Genomic DNA, 18,587 nt, shown 5'->3' with positions numbered 1-18,587 from the left:
TATGAGCCTTTGCCCTAAAGAATGCACAGTTGCTCTGTGTATGTGTGTCTTTGCACTGCCCAGCACTGAAGTGTTATTTCTGCAAGGTGATGGTATTGATACAAACCATACAAGAAAAGCCCATTCATGCAAATTCTGAGGACTAGAGATCATGTTGTGTCATAATCACTGAATGCTCTCCTAACCAGGATAACAGGTTTTTTTGGCTCAGTTGGCAATGACTGCAAGTACAATCATGCCTGACTGGCTTTCAGCTGCTTGTAGAAAGCTACATTCTTAATTCTGGCCTCAGTACAAGCACATAACTATGCAGAGTTGGGATTAAGTTTTGACCACCACACATTATACTTTTTTAAAGATTGCCTAGTAATCCTGTAAGTGTTCGCTAGTAAACAAGTAACCTGTCAATGTTCACAACATGTGTTAGCAAATAGGTGTATCACATTTGTGCTTGCCTGAGGTCCAGGATCGACTAGATTCCTTTGTAGTGTAACAAACCAGAAATGGGTCATAATCTCTATTTTTTGACATTTTGAGGCTTAGGGAGCACTGCGGCTGCATCCATGGGCCCCTTCCAAAAACCCTTTTGTCCCCGGCAGCTGTGCGATCCTGGCAATCGCGTTGCTGCCTTCACTCCTCCCCCGCAACAACTTATGTGGTTCCCTACTTCCCTATAGAAGTTTGGGAATCACTGCTGTAGCACTCTACGTATTCTCTAATAGCACATAACTATTCACAGTTACAATAGCCTCACTCTTATCCATAATTCATGTGGCTGTATCACCTGACACTACATCACCTACCTAGTATACTTTTAAAGCAATTATAATTTATAATTATAATTTATAAAAATGTGCCCTTGGAATAAAAACACAAAAGACCGCTTTCTGCACTTCTAACTTTTTTCAGATGTTTGCACAATATCCACAGACTTCATGCGATTAAATGTCAGGTAATTTTGCAGACAGTGTAAGTTATGCCATTCTGAATACCAGCATAGTGATTGCATGAACACATGAGATCCCTGAATAAAGCCCGTAAACTCCAGTTCACACAGAATCATAAGAACATAAAATAACATAAGAACAGCCCCACTGGATCAGGCAATAGGCCCATCTAGTCCAACTTCTTGTATCTCACAGTGGCCCACCAAATAATTGAGCTGTCTGTGTCTTCCTGTTTACCATTATTAACACTTTTTCTGTGGGTTTTCCCTTTCCAGCACTTAGCCACCTTCATCATGGATAAGAGTGAGGCTATTGTAACCGTGGATGATGCCATCAGGAAACTCAAGCAGCTGAACTCCAAAGAGAAGATCTGGGCTCAAGAGATGCTGCTGCAGGTGACTGATAAGTCCATTCGACTCCTGGACTGTGAAACCCAGGTGAGAGGTAGACCACTTTCTTTAGGTGGAGAAAGGTGAAAAATAGAATTGAATGCATGCTGTTCTCCAGTTTTTTGCATAGTTTCAACAGTTGATTACCATTCAGTACATGCCTTTTGGTCGGTGGTAACTTGAGTAGCCCCATTTCGGGGCTACTTCCCTTATCTGGGAGAAGGGGATGAAAGCCCCCTTCTCCCAAGGTGCCACCCATGGTAGCCCGAGGCACGCAGTATTTGGTGACAGCCGTTTTCAGTGCTGCCGAAGCTGTGTGCCCTTGGCAGCTCAGGATTGGGCTGCCCGACCAGATTGTTGGGGAAGACTTTTGTTTGAAATATTAATACAGAATATGTATAACAGAAAAGGCAGGTTGTAACCCTATTTTCCAGATAGGTTTATACCATACTCAAGAATAGCAAGCAAAATGTCTCGTAAGGAAAGTGAAATTGAAGGAGCAAAAGTCATTGCCATCTTGAAAAGGGCACACCTGGATTTTGAACCAGCTTAGTAGAACACATTCCCAGGGTTTAGCTAAACATTTAAACTGCGAGTTATGCTTCTAAAGTGTTGCAAATATTTCTGGTGGAAATTTGATAGAGTATATTACACTGACAAGAGTGTTTGCTTGTCTTTGCAAACATATAACCTACATGTTATGAGGAACATGTAACATGGCCATGGAGTTATATTTTCGTTTTAGTCAGTAGCTCATAGGGAGTAGTGAACTGGGCTGAAACAGTAGCAAGAGGTAGATTGCTTCAGTACTTTGTTCACAGCTGTTTTGGTCCTGATTCCTCCTGTTACGCTACTTTCAATGATGGAAAGAGCTTCCGTTGATTTTCAGTGGAAACTTTTCTTTTCAATAAAAGTAGCATGGTTAGGTAATATGATTGGAATTGGAACTGTGGTAGGGACAAAATACTGAAGCCTTGCCTCCCCTTCCATGCTATTTACTAAAAAAAATAAAAATGAGCCAGATTGTGTATCCTGTATTGTCAGTCACTTACAGTGCAATATTATGCATATCTATTCAGATGTTTGTCCCATTTTATGGAACTTACTCCCAGCATAGTGTATACAGGTGGCTCTTGGTATCTGTGGATTTCAGTACCCACTGCATGATGGGCCACCTGCAGCGCTCTAAACCTGACAGGAGCTGTGCTCCGGTCATGTCTGGAGGCCCTTCTGAGGCCTTCTGATGGCCAAAAACCATGACCAAGTTTTCAGCTAAAAACCAGAAGTTGTGGCTTTCAGCCCTCAGACCTGACCAGAGCACAGCTTGGGTTGGGTTTGGAGGGCTTTGGGGCCTGCAAAAGCTACAAATTCAAACATCCACAGATTTTGGTATCTGCAGGGCTTCCGGGAATGGAATCCCCATGCATAATGGGGTGCCCTGTATAGGATTGCAGCCATAGGGGCAAAATGTATATTTTTATATGGCGTCTTTATGGAGCCTCTTTAGCTGCAGGGGTTCCATTCCCGAACCCCCTGCAGATACCAAAACTGCAGATAACAAAATCTGTGGTTTATGAACCCCACCTTTGTTCCAAACCTTGCTCTGGTCATGTCTGGAACAGTTCTGAGCCTGGGAGAGGCTGTGTGCAGCCTTTCCAAGGCTCAGAATGGCGCCTAGAGCATTTTTTTTTTTTCAACTTACAGTAAAAAACAGTTCTGGGCACTATTCGGAGTCTCAGAATGAGCATGGAGAACACACAGAGACACGAGACCTCTCTGAGGCTCAGAAAACCTCCCAGATGTGACCGGAACAAGGTTCCGGTCACGTCTGGGAGGTCTGCAGGGGAGGCGATCAGGGGGTTTGGCATTTGCCGTGGGGAAATCCACAGATACTGAATCTGTGGATAAAGAAAGCCCCACATGTAATACACTATTTCTATTCAATTATTTAGATTTATTGCGAAGGGAGGAGGTAGTACAAGGATGTTGCAAAGATGTTGTCCCTCACATCCAGCAGTATTTGCTAAGAAATACCTGTGCCAGGCAGAGTTTTGTCCATCTGTTTCTGTGAGGGCCAAACTACATGTGACACAAAGGCTACAATCCTAACCACACTTTCCTGAGAGTAAGCCCCTTGAACAAAATAGGACTTACTTCTTAGTAGACCTGGTGAGGATTGTGCCCAAAATATATCATTGTGTAGTTAAAGGTTTAGGTTTACTTATGTGTAGGAGCCATGTAGGACTTTGGTTTGGATCAGGCCTGTAACAGAAAGGTAGAGAGTATCTCATTCTTTACCTGTGTAGTGTTTTCCTGCTGCAAATTGCCTCTAAGTGCCAATTTAATCTTTAAAATGCCATTGTAGCAAATGGCATTTTTAGATTTAAGTTACTGCATTGTAGTGACAATTTTCAGTAGAAAATCTTGATGTAGTTCTTTTGGTGGCCCCATGTGTCTCCTAAATGCTAGTAAAACTAAAACTAAAAACTACACAATGATGCATTTAGTGACATGTGTAGTTTTACTATGAGAGTGTAGCTATTAATGGATTTGAAGTAGAGGAGTGTGCCACTTATCAGCTGTTTGCTTAATGATGGACTGCATGGTCAAAGCACAATAAAGATGCTCTTAATGAAGCAATCCTGTCTACCATAGGCTGCAGGAGAGTGTCTGTTTACACAACAGAGAGGCTCTCAACATAAAGAGGAAATCTGTCTCAGGTAGCCTGTGCAGCCAGCTAGTGTCTGGCAGGAAGTGTCTGTTTACACAACAAAGGCAATAGATTGGACTGAATGTTCACTTAATGACTTAATCGCATAACAATGGGGATAAGAGAATGTATCTTTAAGTGGTGCACAGCTGTACTTTGAAGGGACCAAATGGCATACTGTTCACTGCCTTCTTCTTGTAATGGTGGTTATGGTGAATGCAGCTTGCAGAACCAAATTGTGTTTAAACATTGATGCCATCCTTTCTTGGGTTACCTTTTAGGAAGAACTAGAAGACTTTCTTCTGCCAACAGTCCAGCTCTGCCAAACTGTGCTGAATCAGATGCGATATTCTTCCATACTGCTGCTAGTGTGTCAAGATTCAGAGCAGCACAAGCCTGACATTCACTTCTTTAACTGTGATGAGGTGGAGGTAAGCTGAGATAAGTTTATGCCTGTAGATGTTAAAAAGATTGGCATGATGTGTAAACATGCAAACCAAAGACCACTTTGGGGTCGTCCTCCAGCCTTGCAAATGGAAGCAGTGCTCTTCTGCTGTCTGTAGTGGTAGGGGAAAGCACTCTTTGTGTTGTCAGAGCTCTGTGTGCAGTGGAAGCCCCATGTATCTATAGAAATTTGAATGGCTCCCAAGGATGTGTGAGACTTCAATGTGTGAGACTGAAGGAAAATTTGCAATCACAAATGCAATTGTGATTTCTAGTGTATTTTTAGTCTTAATATTTCTGGTAAACAAAACAGGGGATATTTGTGTCAACAGAAGTGCCATCTATTAGTGCCTTCCACAGGCCAATTTTCCCTGTTGAGTACACTCTTACAAAGGGTAGTGAAACTGCTTCTGCCATATACACAACAATACATTTATTTGCATGCACCCTAAACATTCAAATTTCACAGTGTCTTTTTACATGAGATTGGGGTTCCTATGTCAAAATAAGAAGCTATAGCAGTGGCATCTCTAGGATTGTGCAGGTTGCATGGGGTAGGGTAACACCACTACTGGTCAGAATTTTTAAAATTTTTTGATGTTTTTGAATAATACCATCATGTTATGTATTAACTGATGCATAATTTCATACAGAATGCAATGAAACAAAATGCATTGAAATGTCTCTATTATTTCAAAAGTTATAGCCAAAAAACCAGCAGGGGAGGAGCAACGGTATATCACCACACCCAGCACCTAAGATGTTGCCCTGCCCCTGCTGGCTTTTGGGCTTTAACTTTTTATAGAATAGAGGTGTGAGGAGGTCCCTCATAGGAGTGATGCACTGGTCTGATAAAAACCCTAATGACACCATTGAGCTATGTGACATTCAGATGTTTGCAGCACTCAGTAAACTAGGCTAGTAAACTGCCTAGTGAAAAGCTTCCCTCTGCTTTAATGCTGGTCTTTTGCACTAAAAGAACATAAAAGAGAAAAACAAAGAGGAGTGTGTGCAATACACACTAAAGCCTTATTTGCATGTATCATTTGTTTCTAAGGCAGTTTGATCATGTGTACTCTTACATTTGTATCCTTTCTGCTACAAGTCATTTCCATTCTTCACACCATTCGAATTTCCTTTTCAGGCAGAGATGGTCCATGAGGACATAGAAAGTGCACTCGCTGACCACAAGTTTGGAAAGAAGATACGTCCCCAGACACTTAAGTAAGTGGCTGCTGTAGACAGACAGGCTCCGGCATGCAGCCTGGGAAGAAGCACAGTTTACACTGTTACACAGAAGTCACTCGTGACAGGCTCATGACCCACCCTGAGTTTAATTTCCTATCCATTTTTAATTTATTGAAGTTTTAGGTGTGTACTTTGGATGTGACCTCATTAGCATTAAAGGGTAGAAAAATTTTGCACAGCCTCATGGGATTTTGAACAGCTTGAGTGAGGTCAGAGAAACAAGTCTGATGTGGCGTGAATTTCCTCTGCCTGCAGAAACTGCTGTTTGTTTCAGGGATTAGTTCTGAGACTATGAAGAACTTTAGTCTTTCTGCTTAGTCCCATTTACATGTACAGCTGAAATGAATATCAATCTGAGGCAATCCACAATCCAGTCTTAAACTGGTGCAGTTCCTCTGATGTCATCGGACTAAACCTCCTGTCTTTTCTTTTACTGTCTGAAAATGAGAGTTTGCTTAATGACCTTCAGTTATACAGCCTTAGTGGCATGATTGACATTTTGGCATGATTGTTTTTCTGCACTGTTCTGCATAATGTTGTCAGCACAGATGACATGGTTAATCCCCATGCCAACACTGCCCCTTCCTGGAAGCCAATGGCAGTGGCACAGGGAAGTAAATAACATGGCAACCACTCCTCCCATGTGGTCTTCTTGTTAAAGCCTTACTGGAGTATTGTAAGATTCCTGATCTGGAACAGTCAGTTGACATTTCAACAATGGGAGGTACTGGTTAAGATGATAACCCTTGAGAGTTAGAAAACTCTCTACAAACTCTGTGTTACACATCACAGCTTTGAGAAAGTGATACCTGTACAGATGAGGGCAAAGAGAGAGCTGAAGAAGCAGACTGGCACTTTTTCAGAAACACGGAGTGAGAACTGGAAGTTTCTAACTGGAGTTAGCTGGAATTGCAGGTGCAGCCAGAGTTGCTTTCTGGCTGTCTGCCTAATAGGAGTGCCAGTTTGTTTCCACTTATGCTCTTCTTGTATATTCCTAAATAAAGCAAGTATTACAAAGATTCCACATAACTCTCTAAAACAGTGGTTCCCAAACTCCTATAGGTTCCCGAACTCCCAAACCACATTGACAGCAGGGGTTTGCATCCCCCAGTGGCCCTACTAACAAATGAATGTCCCCCAAACTCCCACGGCACACCTGCAGACCACCCGTGGTACACCAGTGTGCCATGGCACAGTGGTTGAAAATGGCTGATCTAGAGGGTGTGGGGGACTTGCAGCCCGCTCTGCAGGCCTCCCTGTTGCTCCAAACATCTCTCTTCAGAGATCGTGATCCACTTCCGGGTTGTGATCACAAAACAAGAAGTGGGTCGCAATCGCCAAAGGGAGCTTTGGAGGAGTGAGGAGGCCCCCCTGCACCCTCCAGAGGGCTGGTACTACCACTCAGGTATGTTAAACAGTCCCTTGATCGCAACGGCAGCAGCGCAATCACTGCAGTACAATCACTACTGTCATTTCTTGGCCACTCTCTTTAAGGGGGAATGACCTCCTTCCAGTCCACTCACTAGTTTGGGAACCACTGCTCTAGTATTCTCTTATCCAAAAGAAGCTAAGTTTAGCTATGTTGCCTCTGGAACTTCTTTCTGCCTTCTCGCTTGTATTGTAGGCAATGGTTGCATGGTTTATAACAAATAGAATCTCCAGGTGAAGGTGACTGCTTTTGTTGTCATTGCTGCTACTTCCTCTACAGGGTAAATCTAGAGAAGATAAAGCAGAGACAATCCATCCTTCCACCACCTCAAGGACCAGCTCCTATTCCTTTCCAGTATGAGGCAAGAGGCTCATCAAAGAACAACCTGAATCGAGTGGCTCCTCCCTCGCAGCATACTGAGCCTGGTTAGTCATTGTGTAGTTCAGCTAGATGACTAATGCAATCATCTGCATAGGTTCCAATCCACTGTGGAATTCACAGAGGAGCTTAATATTGTCTTAACACAAGAAAACAAGTGCTGCTTTTCAGTGTGGCAAAATGCTGTCTGCAGACATTGTGCATCTTGAAAATGAAAGAAAGCAAACAAACAGTGAATATTTCCATGTGGCGATGAAAGTCAATAACCAGCCGTGAACCAGAAAGGGGCTGTTGTGCCTCTAGTAGCTTGAATGCATGGAGATCTTCATTTTGCTAGATACCTTATCATAAGAGAATTATGCCGCAATTCTATACTAATTATCTTGGGAGGAAGCCCCACTGAACATAATGGGACTTACTTCTGAGTAGACATGCTTAGGATTGCACTATGACTCTATCTCACAAAACTTGCATGCATTTCCAACAGAATTTACCGTAACTGTTCTGATAGTTTAAACTCTTGTGGGCTGAACTACTGTCAAAAGTGTAAGGCCTAAAAATGGATGCCAGATCACAACTGACATAGCCTCCTCAGTAGTTTCATGGCTGTATAAGAGGCTGCAGCTGTGGCTTCTACCACCTGGCCCCATTGCTGCTTCTCTTTCTCCCAGCTATGAGGAAGGAGTAAAGACACGTGAGTCCCATTTGCTTCAGTGGGTGAGAGGGGAGGGTGGGCAATGGGATGGGAAATGGAAGCTATATCTGCAGCCTCTTCTGTGGGCAGCATATTTCTCAAGATTGTGACTGGCAGCCACAGGCCTAAGGAAAGTGTTGTGCTATGGAGCCATCAAGGGCAGAGACACTGCAGGTGGAAGTGAGGAATTTCTGCCTGACTTCTGTTTTATACAGATTTAAACAGAACTCAGAGGGGTGTTGATTTCCTTGGTGTAAGAATAATGGGATGATCTGGATAATTTATATTATGGAACAGGAGAAGGTCCAGAGCAGAGGTGGTGCTGTTCTTGGATGAACAAAGGCATAGCTACATGACGAATAGCAAACCTACGTGAACTCTTTCCAGAGTGAAAAGAGCTTTACCTGATGATATTCTGCAGATCTGACAGCAATTAAAGGCATGTTTGCAAAGTATTGTTTGCACTTTGGACTACATAAATTCATCCTGAAAAAGTTGTTCAAGGTACCTCAAGCTGCTTCAAGCACATATTGGACAGAAAATATTCTTCCTGTAGAAGAGACTGAAGCTGTTAAAACTGCTGGTCTGTAGTCCTGAGAACATGATGCTGTTTTAGAATCTAGTTTTGCATAATGGAAATAATGTAGAGTTGTCATGGAAGATGAACATTTGCTTAGGTTTTAAAAAACAACAAATGCCTACTCCAAAGGTTCCCAAACTGGGACGTTGCAATGCTGCAGCTAGGGAAGCCCTATCTCTGTCCCCTTAAGGGGTGGGGGGGAGGGCGAAGGAAATGATACTACATTTGATCTTCCCGCTCAGGAACTTACAGCGGTTCCCAAACTCCCAGAGAGTTTGGGAACCACTAGCCTAGTCTATGCAGTGAATCAGCTCAGCAGATTTATACAAAATATTATCAGCCTCTGGTGCTAGCCAGTCTCCCAGTGTGCCACAGAGTGACTTCAGGAGTAGGTCTGGTAGGCTGACTACACAACAAGCAAAGAAGCTGACTACACAAACAAGCAGCTCCAGAGCATTTAAAGAACCCCCACAAAAACCAAAGGCAATGCAGAACATCACACCAAATAAGGGCCCAGCCCTAAACTCACCCAGTGCTGAGCCCTAGCGCCAGCACTGGGTGCCGTAAATGTGCCTTAAAGCATGCTTACAGCACCTGGTGAGTAGGGAACGCTGGCACTGGACCTGTGTCATTCAACTGTTGCTGCTAGTTCCAGCAGGGGGCTGGCTAAACACTATTAGGTGGACTGACAAAAGCCTCTGGGATCATAGAGATCCCAGGAGAGGACCATTTAAGGCTATCTTTATACTTGACTAAAAACAAAACACTAACAATTCACAGCAATTCATTGTAAGGTGGGTTGCTGTTTCTCCTAATTAGGAAAAATACTTTTATAACTTCTTTTTTCACTGACTATTTTATTAAAATGGTCATTCCATACTTATCTATTGTAAGCCAAGACACTGCATCTTTTTTTTCTTCTATAATCTGACAAGATGGGGTCTGGCACGTAGTAGAATATTTCTTTGTATGAAAAGGGAGCATTTAAGGAATCCGCTTACTTACTAAGGCATATTTAGTACCTGCCTCAGCTAGCACCTTAATTCCCTGACTTAAAAATGACATGATGTGCAGGCAGATTTTGTGACTCAGTGTCAACCCCTCCCATTTTCTGCATTCTGACTCTTTTGTTTGAATTCTTACTATATGACATTGAGCAGTCTCTTAGGATTTTGAAAGCTAGTATGTTCCTTTCCTTCCCAACTTATAAATGCAAAGAAAAACGTGTATTCAGAAGCAGCATGCAGTGAAATGCAGCCCGGCTGTAGCAATGATTTATCTGTCCCTTACATTTTTACAGGTTGTGTGCACTTTTTATTTCAAGCACGGGGTACTTATACACATTGTACCATTCCACTCTGAAAAATGAAAACACATTTGGAGAGAGGATTGTACAAGTTCCTACAGAGCTCCTCTGAGTTATGTATGAGCCTGTACACAACAGCATTCATGCAGAAATCCTAGCACCCTGGAGCCATTAAGCAATTCTGTATTTATTTTTGCCCTTCATTCAGTTTTCTATTAATCTGCCAATTGAAAGAGACACTTTTCTCCTGCTTATATCCTCTTGCCTTTCCACGATATGCATATATATGAAGCAGCCTTTTCCTAAGTCCTGTAATTCAGTATTGCCTGCACTGACTAGCAACAACTGTCTAGGGTTTGACATGGGTTTTCCCCAGTCTTACCAGGAAATACCAGGGAGTTAATCCAAGACTTTGCAAAGCACATGCCCTGCTACTGTGCTGTGCTCCTATCCCTGCATGTTCTTGCCAGGAAAAGCTTTATCTAATTTCTATATGTTGAACTGCTATTAAGTTTAGGAGAGCAGGTATGGAGAACAAAGTGGAGGCCTTGGCCACACACATAGAGGCAACACAGTTAAGACCACTGCTTACTACTTCACTCTGCAGCATTTCCTTCTTATTTCTGCCCTGTGTCATTTCTCTGCTTGTGACCATGAGCAGAATAGGAATTTTAGATGCCAGTTCAAACCCCCTTCAGTGTGGCAAAGAATTTTCTCCTCAACAAAACCCTAACGCTTGGATATGAAACATTGCTGAACTATAGCTCAGCAATTGGAAAGGCATCCAAGATTTTTCGTTCTCAAAAAATGAGATGAGAAGGGCCCTTTAAATTAAAGGAAAATAGTTTAACAATAGCCTCATTAATGCGAGAGAGGGCAGCAAGCTGACAATCCATCAATCATTCTCCAGGCAGAACAGCTTCACTCCCAGCCAGCAACTCCTTCCTTTCCCCTGAGCATGTGAAATAAAGATAATCACTTTGTATTGGTGAAGGGAGAGGTCCCCAGCTTGGAGTGAAGCCTTTCTAAGGGCCTGGAGAGAGACTGATTGATGGATTGTCTGCCTAATGTCTCTGTTTTACATCACAAAAGTCAGGCTGTTTTAAATTGCTGCACAAAAGGACATTGTTTTTTAAATGGATTTGCTTTAATGCAATTTTTGAAATCCATGTGAGTTCTGGGAATGGAACCCTCCTGAATAATGAGAATCAACCTGTATATGCCTTCTGTTTCTGGCATCCAGGCTGTTCTCTTTCAAGAGTGCTGTGTTGAAAACAGGTTCTACATTATAGCAAAAGTAATGAGGGAGCAAGAGAGAGGAACATCTTTGTCACAGACTCATGCCTACTTGTATTTATACCTTTTAGGAAGAGATAACTCTGTTTTTATTATTGTAGGATCACTTCCCTGATTTTGGTGCAAATATTTTTTAGATAGAGGCAATATCTTCAGTTGCATTCTCATTGCCTTATTTTCCTGTGGAATATCTTCACCTAAACTCTTCCCAATCTCCTGCAAGAGTTGTGCTCAAACACATTCTCAATGCTGTTCTTAGCTCCTGGAACTTGGCAGAAGCCGCTAAAGCGCCTTCTACAAAATTGGCTCTATTTTCAGTAAGACAGATGCAACTTTGCCAAATAAACTAGACTAGAAGAAGAGCATATTGGCTGTTCTTTTGTGTTCATGTCAAGAAAATAAACCAACTAGTTTTGTAGAAATGACACATTATGCCTGCTGAGAAATGTGATTGGTCATTTCCACTCCGAAAACAGTCTTTCTTGCTTCCTTTGACACACTATCACAGTCCATTTTATGTTATTATGTTCATTAATAATACTATTGTGCCAAAGTAAATAAAGCAGTTTTAATTAAATGCTTTGAATCCACTGTTGCTTTAGTCTCGTTCAGTTGACAGGTAAGCATTTCGACTTCGTGTTTTGCAGAATATGAGCGACGAAATTCTGGCTCTAAGGATCATGAAGAGTCTCGTGCAATTTTTGCACAGAAGATTGAAAAAGAAACGGTTAGTGATACTAGCACTGCCCTATAATTTTTTTAATTCAGTTGCAATAACAATTTTGAATTTCTCTCTTTCTTTCTGTATCAAAGCATGAGAGAGAGAGAGAGATTTTCTAAGTTGGGAGGAATAAAGTGGTGAATGTGAGTAGACTTTGGCTATTGATGTATTTTATTTTTCATTTGTGTCTTTACAGCAAACCCTGAATTGCACCTTAGATGATATTGAAGTGTTTGTTTCCAAGCTTCAGAAAGCAGCAGAGGCATTCAAACAACTAAACCAAAGGAAGAAAGGGAAGAAGAACAAGAAGAAAGGACCAGCAGGTATACTAGGCTGAAGGGCAACCCAGTTCTGACTACCACAGTGCCATGGGATGCAGTGGCACCAAAAAGGTTACCACTCATCCCCTTCCGCCGAATAAGGGTGCAGGCCCTGCAGTGGGGCTATTCGAGTCTGCTCTGGCTGTTTCGCCACTGCAGTCTGAGGAAGCATTGTGTCAGGCTGAGCCCAAAGTGGAAGATAGGGTCCAGCAGCTTCTGCTGGTTCCACTCCTCTCCCAGGCCAGTCCCATTCACAGACATATTGTTTATGTAGCTGTCATGTACACTGTGCAATGGCACTGAACCACTGCCAGGCCGCCTCTTGAGAATCCTTTGGAAACACTTTGAGAAGTTCCTCAGCCCCAAAACAAGCACTCATACCATGTGAGTGCCTGTGACCTGTGACACTGCTAGTAACACCAGCTTCAGTATAGGTTGATATTTCATCTGAAGCGTAAAGGAGAGGTCAAGAGATGCAGTCCCTTCACATTCCCCACCCATACTTCTCTTCCATAGGCAGGCTGCATTTGTTCCAGCAGCGAGAGACCTTTACCTCCTTCCCCCCAGTTTCGCACCTGGAACATCCTACAGATCTTGAGGAGTCAATGGGGAAGAGTAGGATGGGAAATTCTTTAGCGTTCTTTCAGTGGTTGTTGGGCCACCCAATGCTAGGGGGTGGTTGTCAGACTTTGCTCCCACTTCAGCATTGTATGCAACTGTGACACTTTTTCCTATTGGAGAAAAAGGGAGCCCTGCCCTTGCTGTGCCTGGAGTGAGAAGCAAGTTGTATCTCCTCTCAGTACTGTTCTAGATTAAAAGCAGTTCACTTTGAACCATAGAATTCAGTGACCACCAGGAATGGAAAAGTTCAGCGCGGCACGACTCCAGTTGAATCACGAGTCACCACCCCCTGCGATTCGACTCAAAAATAAGTCATAACAGGGGCACTTTCCAAGTCACTGAGTCACCCTTTCGCTACTTGATAGAACTTGAGTCAAGTTGCCCTACCCCCTTAAAAAAGCCCACCGCGGCTCCGCAGAGAAAAATGGGGCTGCTTCTGGGCGGTGTTTGCGCTTCAGGGTTCCCTTTCAACTCTCCCCTGCTGTCCCGCCCCAATGTCCAGCAGCAGTGTGGTTTACAGCACTCACCCCTTCCCTTCCCCCATGCAATCCCACCCCAGCTGCAACCAAAGAACCCCCCCCCCTTCACTCCACTGGTATGGCAGGGAGCAAGCGTGCATCCCACCTCAGCCAGGCAGGAAGGCATGGGGCGAGAACAGCATGAGCCGAGTGAGCAAAAGCCTGCTGCAGCTCTGCAGAGGGAAACAGGGCTGCGACGGGCTATAGGCATATCTCAGTGTTCCCTTTAAACATTCCCCTGCTGTCCCCCCTTCATCCCACCTGTCAGGAAGCAGTGTGGAACACACCCATCCCTTCTGCAACAGAAAATGCAGCTGAAAAACCAGCAGGAGGATGACAGATAAACTCTGCCAAGAGAGGTTTGGACAAAAGTATAGGTGATACTCCCCCCCCCGCTTGTCCCAGCCTCCTACACCACTCCTGCTTGCAAAACCCACTTGTCCCTATGGGGAAAAGTGGCTGCTCTTGTCCCCCTTGTCGCTCCCTCTCCCAGAGACGTGTCCTTCGGCCAATAGATGCAGCAGAGAACCAGCCTCACTGTCTGGGGTCTGTGCAAAACCCAGGTAAAATTGAAACTTTTTGCAGAAACTGCAGCAGGTGCTGCATCACAAGACCCAGCCAATTTTTCAGAGCGCAAACAAAAAAAAGTTAACCCTATCACTCCACCCTCAGCCCATCTCTGAACATAGTGTACCCTGCTAGCTGCTGGTACTGGTTTCTCGTGCAAGGGCGGGCGACGCAACCTGTGTTCATTGGCGCATGACTCAAATCGTCAGAGTGGACTGTGAGTCATGAGTCAGTAGCCCTTGAGTGTTTTTCTGCATGACTCACAGGTCAACGAGTCAGCGAAAAACGTGCATTTTTTGTGACAGGAGTCCAAGTCACCTGACCCCAACCTTGGTGACCACCTCTGAGATCCAAGCTAGCCCCTTCTCAAGCTAATCCCTTCCATCCTGGGTTGTGTTTCTTGATCACGCTGGAATGTATCAGAATGTTGGGAGAATGAGATGGGATATTGGAATTTGGCTTTTGCCTGAGTAGATCCTGGCCATCCATGAGAATGCCAGGTGGTTCTGACCCCTAAATTAATGTATGGAGAAAAGAATGACTCCTGGGAATATACAGAGGTTGGCCATATCATTGTGAAGCATTCCTCACTCACCCCCAATAATAAAATTCATATTGGTTATTTAACCTGTGAGACATACAATAGTCCTTATTAATGCTTCTCCTAAAATTCACTATTACTATTTGCTTTTTAACTGAACCCTCTTTGTTTCTAATCTCCAACACTTCTGCTTTCAAGAGGGGGTTCTGACTTTGAGGGCAAAACCCCCAAATGAGACTGAATTCATCGACTGCTTCCAGAAAACCAAGTTGGCACTAAATCTCCTGGTAAGAAGCAAAAGGCTCTATTGAAATTTCTTTTGTCTACATAAGACAGGTAGTAGTATACTCCTGCTTCATGCCATCATCTTGTACCAATGGGGTACTGTGCTTTTTAAATCTGATGAGAGCACCATCTCTCAAAATCAACAAAAGGAAGCAACTAAACAAAAGGAGTATTAACAATAGTAACAATATTACTATTGCTGAAATATTTGCAGTTCATAAAGAAGCTTGTCCTACATAAAGGTTCCTAATTATTTTAAAATATTGAAAAAAAAGTTTAGTTTCAGGGGATTCATTAGTGTTTCAGTTTAGTTTCAGGGGTTTCATTATGTTTGGATATCTGCAAGAAATGAGATTTTTGAAAGTAAAGATCTAAGTTCCATAAAGCAAAAAATGAATGCAGAAACTGAATTAACATTTACAGAAATCCTGTAAATCCATAGTAATGCAGAGTCCTCAGCCCCAAAAGCTGCTGTATCTTTGTGATATTGTGTATAAGATAGACTGAGTACATGATTGTACTGTAGATTTTTCTCCAGTACTGCTACTGAGAGGAAAAATGGGGAAGCAAATGCAAATAGGAAAAGTTGCAGCACTGCTTTACCACTGATCCTCTGGCCGGCCCTCCATCGCCTCTGTTGCTTATCATTTCACAGCTGGGGCAGACAGTTTTGAAAAATAACTGATGGGGAAGGCTTAAGCACTCCCTTCCCCTCACTGTTTCTGTGGTTAAGAGTGTTGCAAGGCAGATAAGTAAGTCAGATAAGCAACTCAGAACGACTCGGCACACAGGGATGAAGGTTCACAGGCTTTTATTTGAACTGTATACAATTGGTCCACAGGACTCATGTCCAAAGCATAGGCCCCAGTTTGACTGTGTCCAGAACTCTTATACGACTCTTGGCCCTTTGTCTGAAAATCCAGACTTCCCATTCGCTGGAAGTTTGACATCATAAATGGGGCTAATTCCTAATAGGATATAGATAAAATACCATTTATGTAGAAGATAGAAAATAGGTGGGCAACAAGTGAGCCAAACCATTGATTGGCTCTGATTTACATACGGGCGGGGTTTTACCTTAAAATTTAGCCAAAATTACACGATTTCCAAAAGTTTTCAAAAACCAGTAGGGTTCGCTGTAACATCCTCATTAACACTAGAACACTTAAACACAGGTGTGGAGACCCCAATTTGGCGTATATTCCCTTCAGACCCTTCCTAATTAAGATGACCCTGCTTGAGCCACCTATCTCCTGATTTTAGTAAAACACTGTGGGTCCCTTTGCAAACCTCTGTGAAGCAAAGTCCTTTAAACTTCCTTTAACAATTTCACTAACATGATTCTATATGACTATTGTGACCAGTTAGCTATTAAGAGGTAAAGTGGTGTATATCTTTGCCAAGAAGTGACCTCTTTCCCTTTTTAGTGGTTGCCTAGCACCTGCTAAAGTGTAATCTCTTTGAGCTAAGGCTTCAGCCAGCTCTTTGCTCTCTTATATCCTTGAAGCATCACAACAATGTCACCTTCCCTGCTTGATTCTTCATATATCAAACTTTCACTGCATCACATTTTCCTTTTTAACAAATCCTTCTCCCATTTACCTTTACTCAGATTTCCTTACATTACATGCACTAGGCCTCTCTCTCTTTCTCTGCACCTTCCTAACAAACCTGCACCAATCCCTCTAAACATACATGTCTCCATTTCAGCTGCAATTCAAACAAAGAGACTCTAAAAGCAGAAGTTTGTGTTTGTCTTCTAGAATTCATCCCTTGCAGGTGTCCGTGGTTAGCTAGCTAGATGCTTTGTTAGTTTGCCAAGAAGCATTGCCAACTGATAAACCTTCCTTGCAATGTTAAAGCTTTTGTCTATTTTAAGGCTTTTCTAAAATCAAGCAGTTAAAGCTTACTTCTACTGTCTACAATGTTTCCATATGTGTCTTCTCAGAACTGTAATGTCCTTGGTAAGACGTGTGCTTCTGCCAAGATGAAGCCTATATATCTTTTCCTTAGATACGACTCCCTTTTTCAAATTCCAAAGTGTATCAACATAGCCTTTGAGGCCCCAAGCATTTACTATGCTTTACTATTCTATATACCTTTATGCTTTAGCCAGACTTTTTAAATGATTCTGTCTTTGCTTATACTCTACTGGGCTATCCAATGACTTTACAGTCTAGGGTCAAAGGTCACCGTGCCTCAAAGAGTGCAACCTCTCAAGGCTACTTATCACTAAAAGAAAGATAAGCAGCTTGGGGTTTCTTATGCACATCTGCTTTTAAATTGTAGCTTGCCCTACATTGAAAGCCTAAGGCACTGCTATTGTCCTTCTTGCTGCCATTCTTCTATTGTGTGTGTGCCTACCTCATTTGGTAGATAAATAATTTAAAAAATGCTCTTATTGCAGCAAGAGAAAATCTGCACTGGCTTGTCCCTAAGATTCTTTCCAGCCTGGTTGTGCAAACTAAAAAAAAAAAAAAGACAGTTGACAGCGGCACAGCTAACTCCCTGCGCTTAATCTCCCCATAACTATCTAACCAAGTCAATCAATCAGTCAAAAATGTATAGTTTAGCCAAAGGCCATAACACATCCAAAAAATATGTGATCTGCATAGAGCACCATTAATGCCTTTTGCAAATATTGCTGTACAAAGAAAACTATTGCTAGGGCACACGTTCCTTAAATGTCTAAGCAAGCCCTTAATCAACTTATATAGCGTCACATGGAACATCTGACAGTTCCCCTATAATTTTAATTCCTACAGACTGGGAAGAAAGTCAATGTCACAAGCAAATTTTACACTGGCTTCATCCCAATATCTGTGTGGTTACCACCATATTGCTCACAATTTAAAAAAAGTTAAAACTAGCAAGATATTAGTTATGCAGAATTCTGTAATGCAGTGCTTTTCAAACTTTTAGCACTGGGACCCACATTTAGAATGATAATCTGTCTGGGACCCACCAGAAGTGATGTCATTAACCTGTTATGTCATGGGCAGAAGTGACATCAAGCAGGAAGTGCTTTCCTGAGAATGGAGCAAGCACTGAAATTGCCCTTGGCAAGCATGGAAATTGCAGCATTTTCCCTAGTTAGTGGGCTATAAATAAATAAATTTAAATAATTATAAAAATTAAAGTAAAAGAAATAAGGAGAGATGAGATAGGGTATAGTTTCCAGGGAAACCAGAGCATTAGTCTCTGCAAGCTGCAGCCAAAGTTAACCCTTTCACTGCTCAGGGGGAAGGGAGGAGAGAAGCCTGCAGAGAGAATGATTGATGGATTGTCAGCAGGCTGCCCTCTCTGGCATTATTAAATGACTGTTTTCCTTTTAATTTAAAGGGCCCTTCTCATCAGCTTTGAGATAGAAAATGGCCAGAATGATCCTGATCTGATAAACGCAGCCCCCCAAAAGCAGTGAAAGGGAAGGAAGTCCCTTCCTCCAAGCTGACAAATTTATTGAGCAAAACTCAGCTACATGTTCGCATTTACACACGAGTAAGCAAAAGTGTGGTAAATCTAGGTGGGTCCTGATAAATGTTGTTTTAAAAAGTGGGTCCTGGTGCGAAAAAGTTTGGTAACCACTGTATACT

The 18,587-nt window shown here is 42.7% G+C and overlaps 1 protein-coding gene across 1 annotated transcript in view; it reads left to right on the top strand.

Moving 5' to 3' along the window:
• EPS8L2 (EPS8 signaling adaptor L2) overlaps positions 1 to 18,587 on the top strand; it is a 110,240-nt gene that overhangs the window by 70,185 nt on the left and 21,468 nt on the right. Inside the window, exons 5-11 of the mRNA XM_066634176.1 lie at positions 1,223 to 1,384; positions 4,328 to 4,477; positions 5,635 to 5,714; positions 7,447 to 7,592; positions 12,069 to 12,148; positions 12,339 to 12,465; positions 14,908 to 14,996. Of these exons, the coding sequence (XP_066490273.1) occupies positions 1,223 to 1,384; positions 4,328 to 4,477; positions 5,635 to 5,714; positions 7,447 to 7,592; positions 12,069 to 12,148; positions 12,339 to 12,465; positions 14,908 to 14,996 (834 nt within the window). The remainder of the gene's footprint in view (positions 1 to 1,222; positions 1,385 to 4,327; positions 4,478 to 5,634; positions 5,715 to 7,446; positions 7,593 to 12,068; positions 12,149 to 12,338; positions 12,466 to 14,907; positions 14,997 to 18,587) is intronic.

This window comes from Tiliqua scincoides, chromosome 1, assembly GCF_035046505.1.
Source record: "Tiliqua scincoides isolate rTilSci1 chromosome 1, rTilSci1.hap2, whole genome shotgun sequence".
NCBI classification, from domain to species: domain Eukaryota; kingdom Metazoa; phylum Chordata; class Lepidosauria; order Squamata; family Scincidae; genus Tiliqua; species Tiliqua scincoides.
The sequence above is the reverse complement of the archived record's forward strand: the minus strand, read 5'-3'. Positions and strand labels throughout refer to the sequence as shown.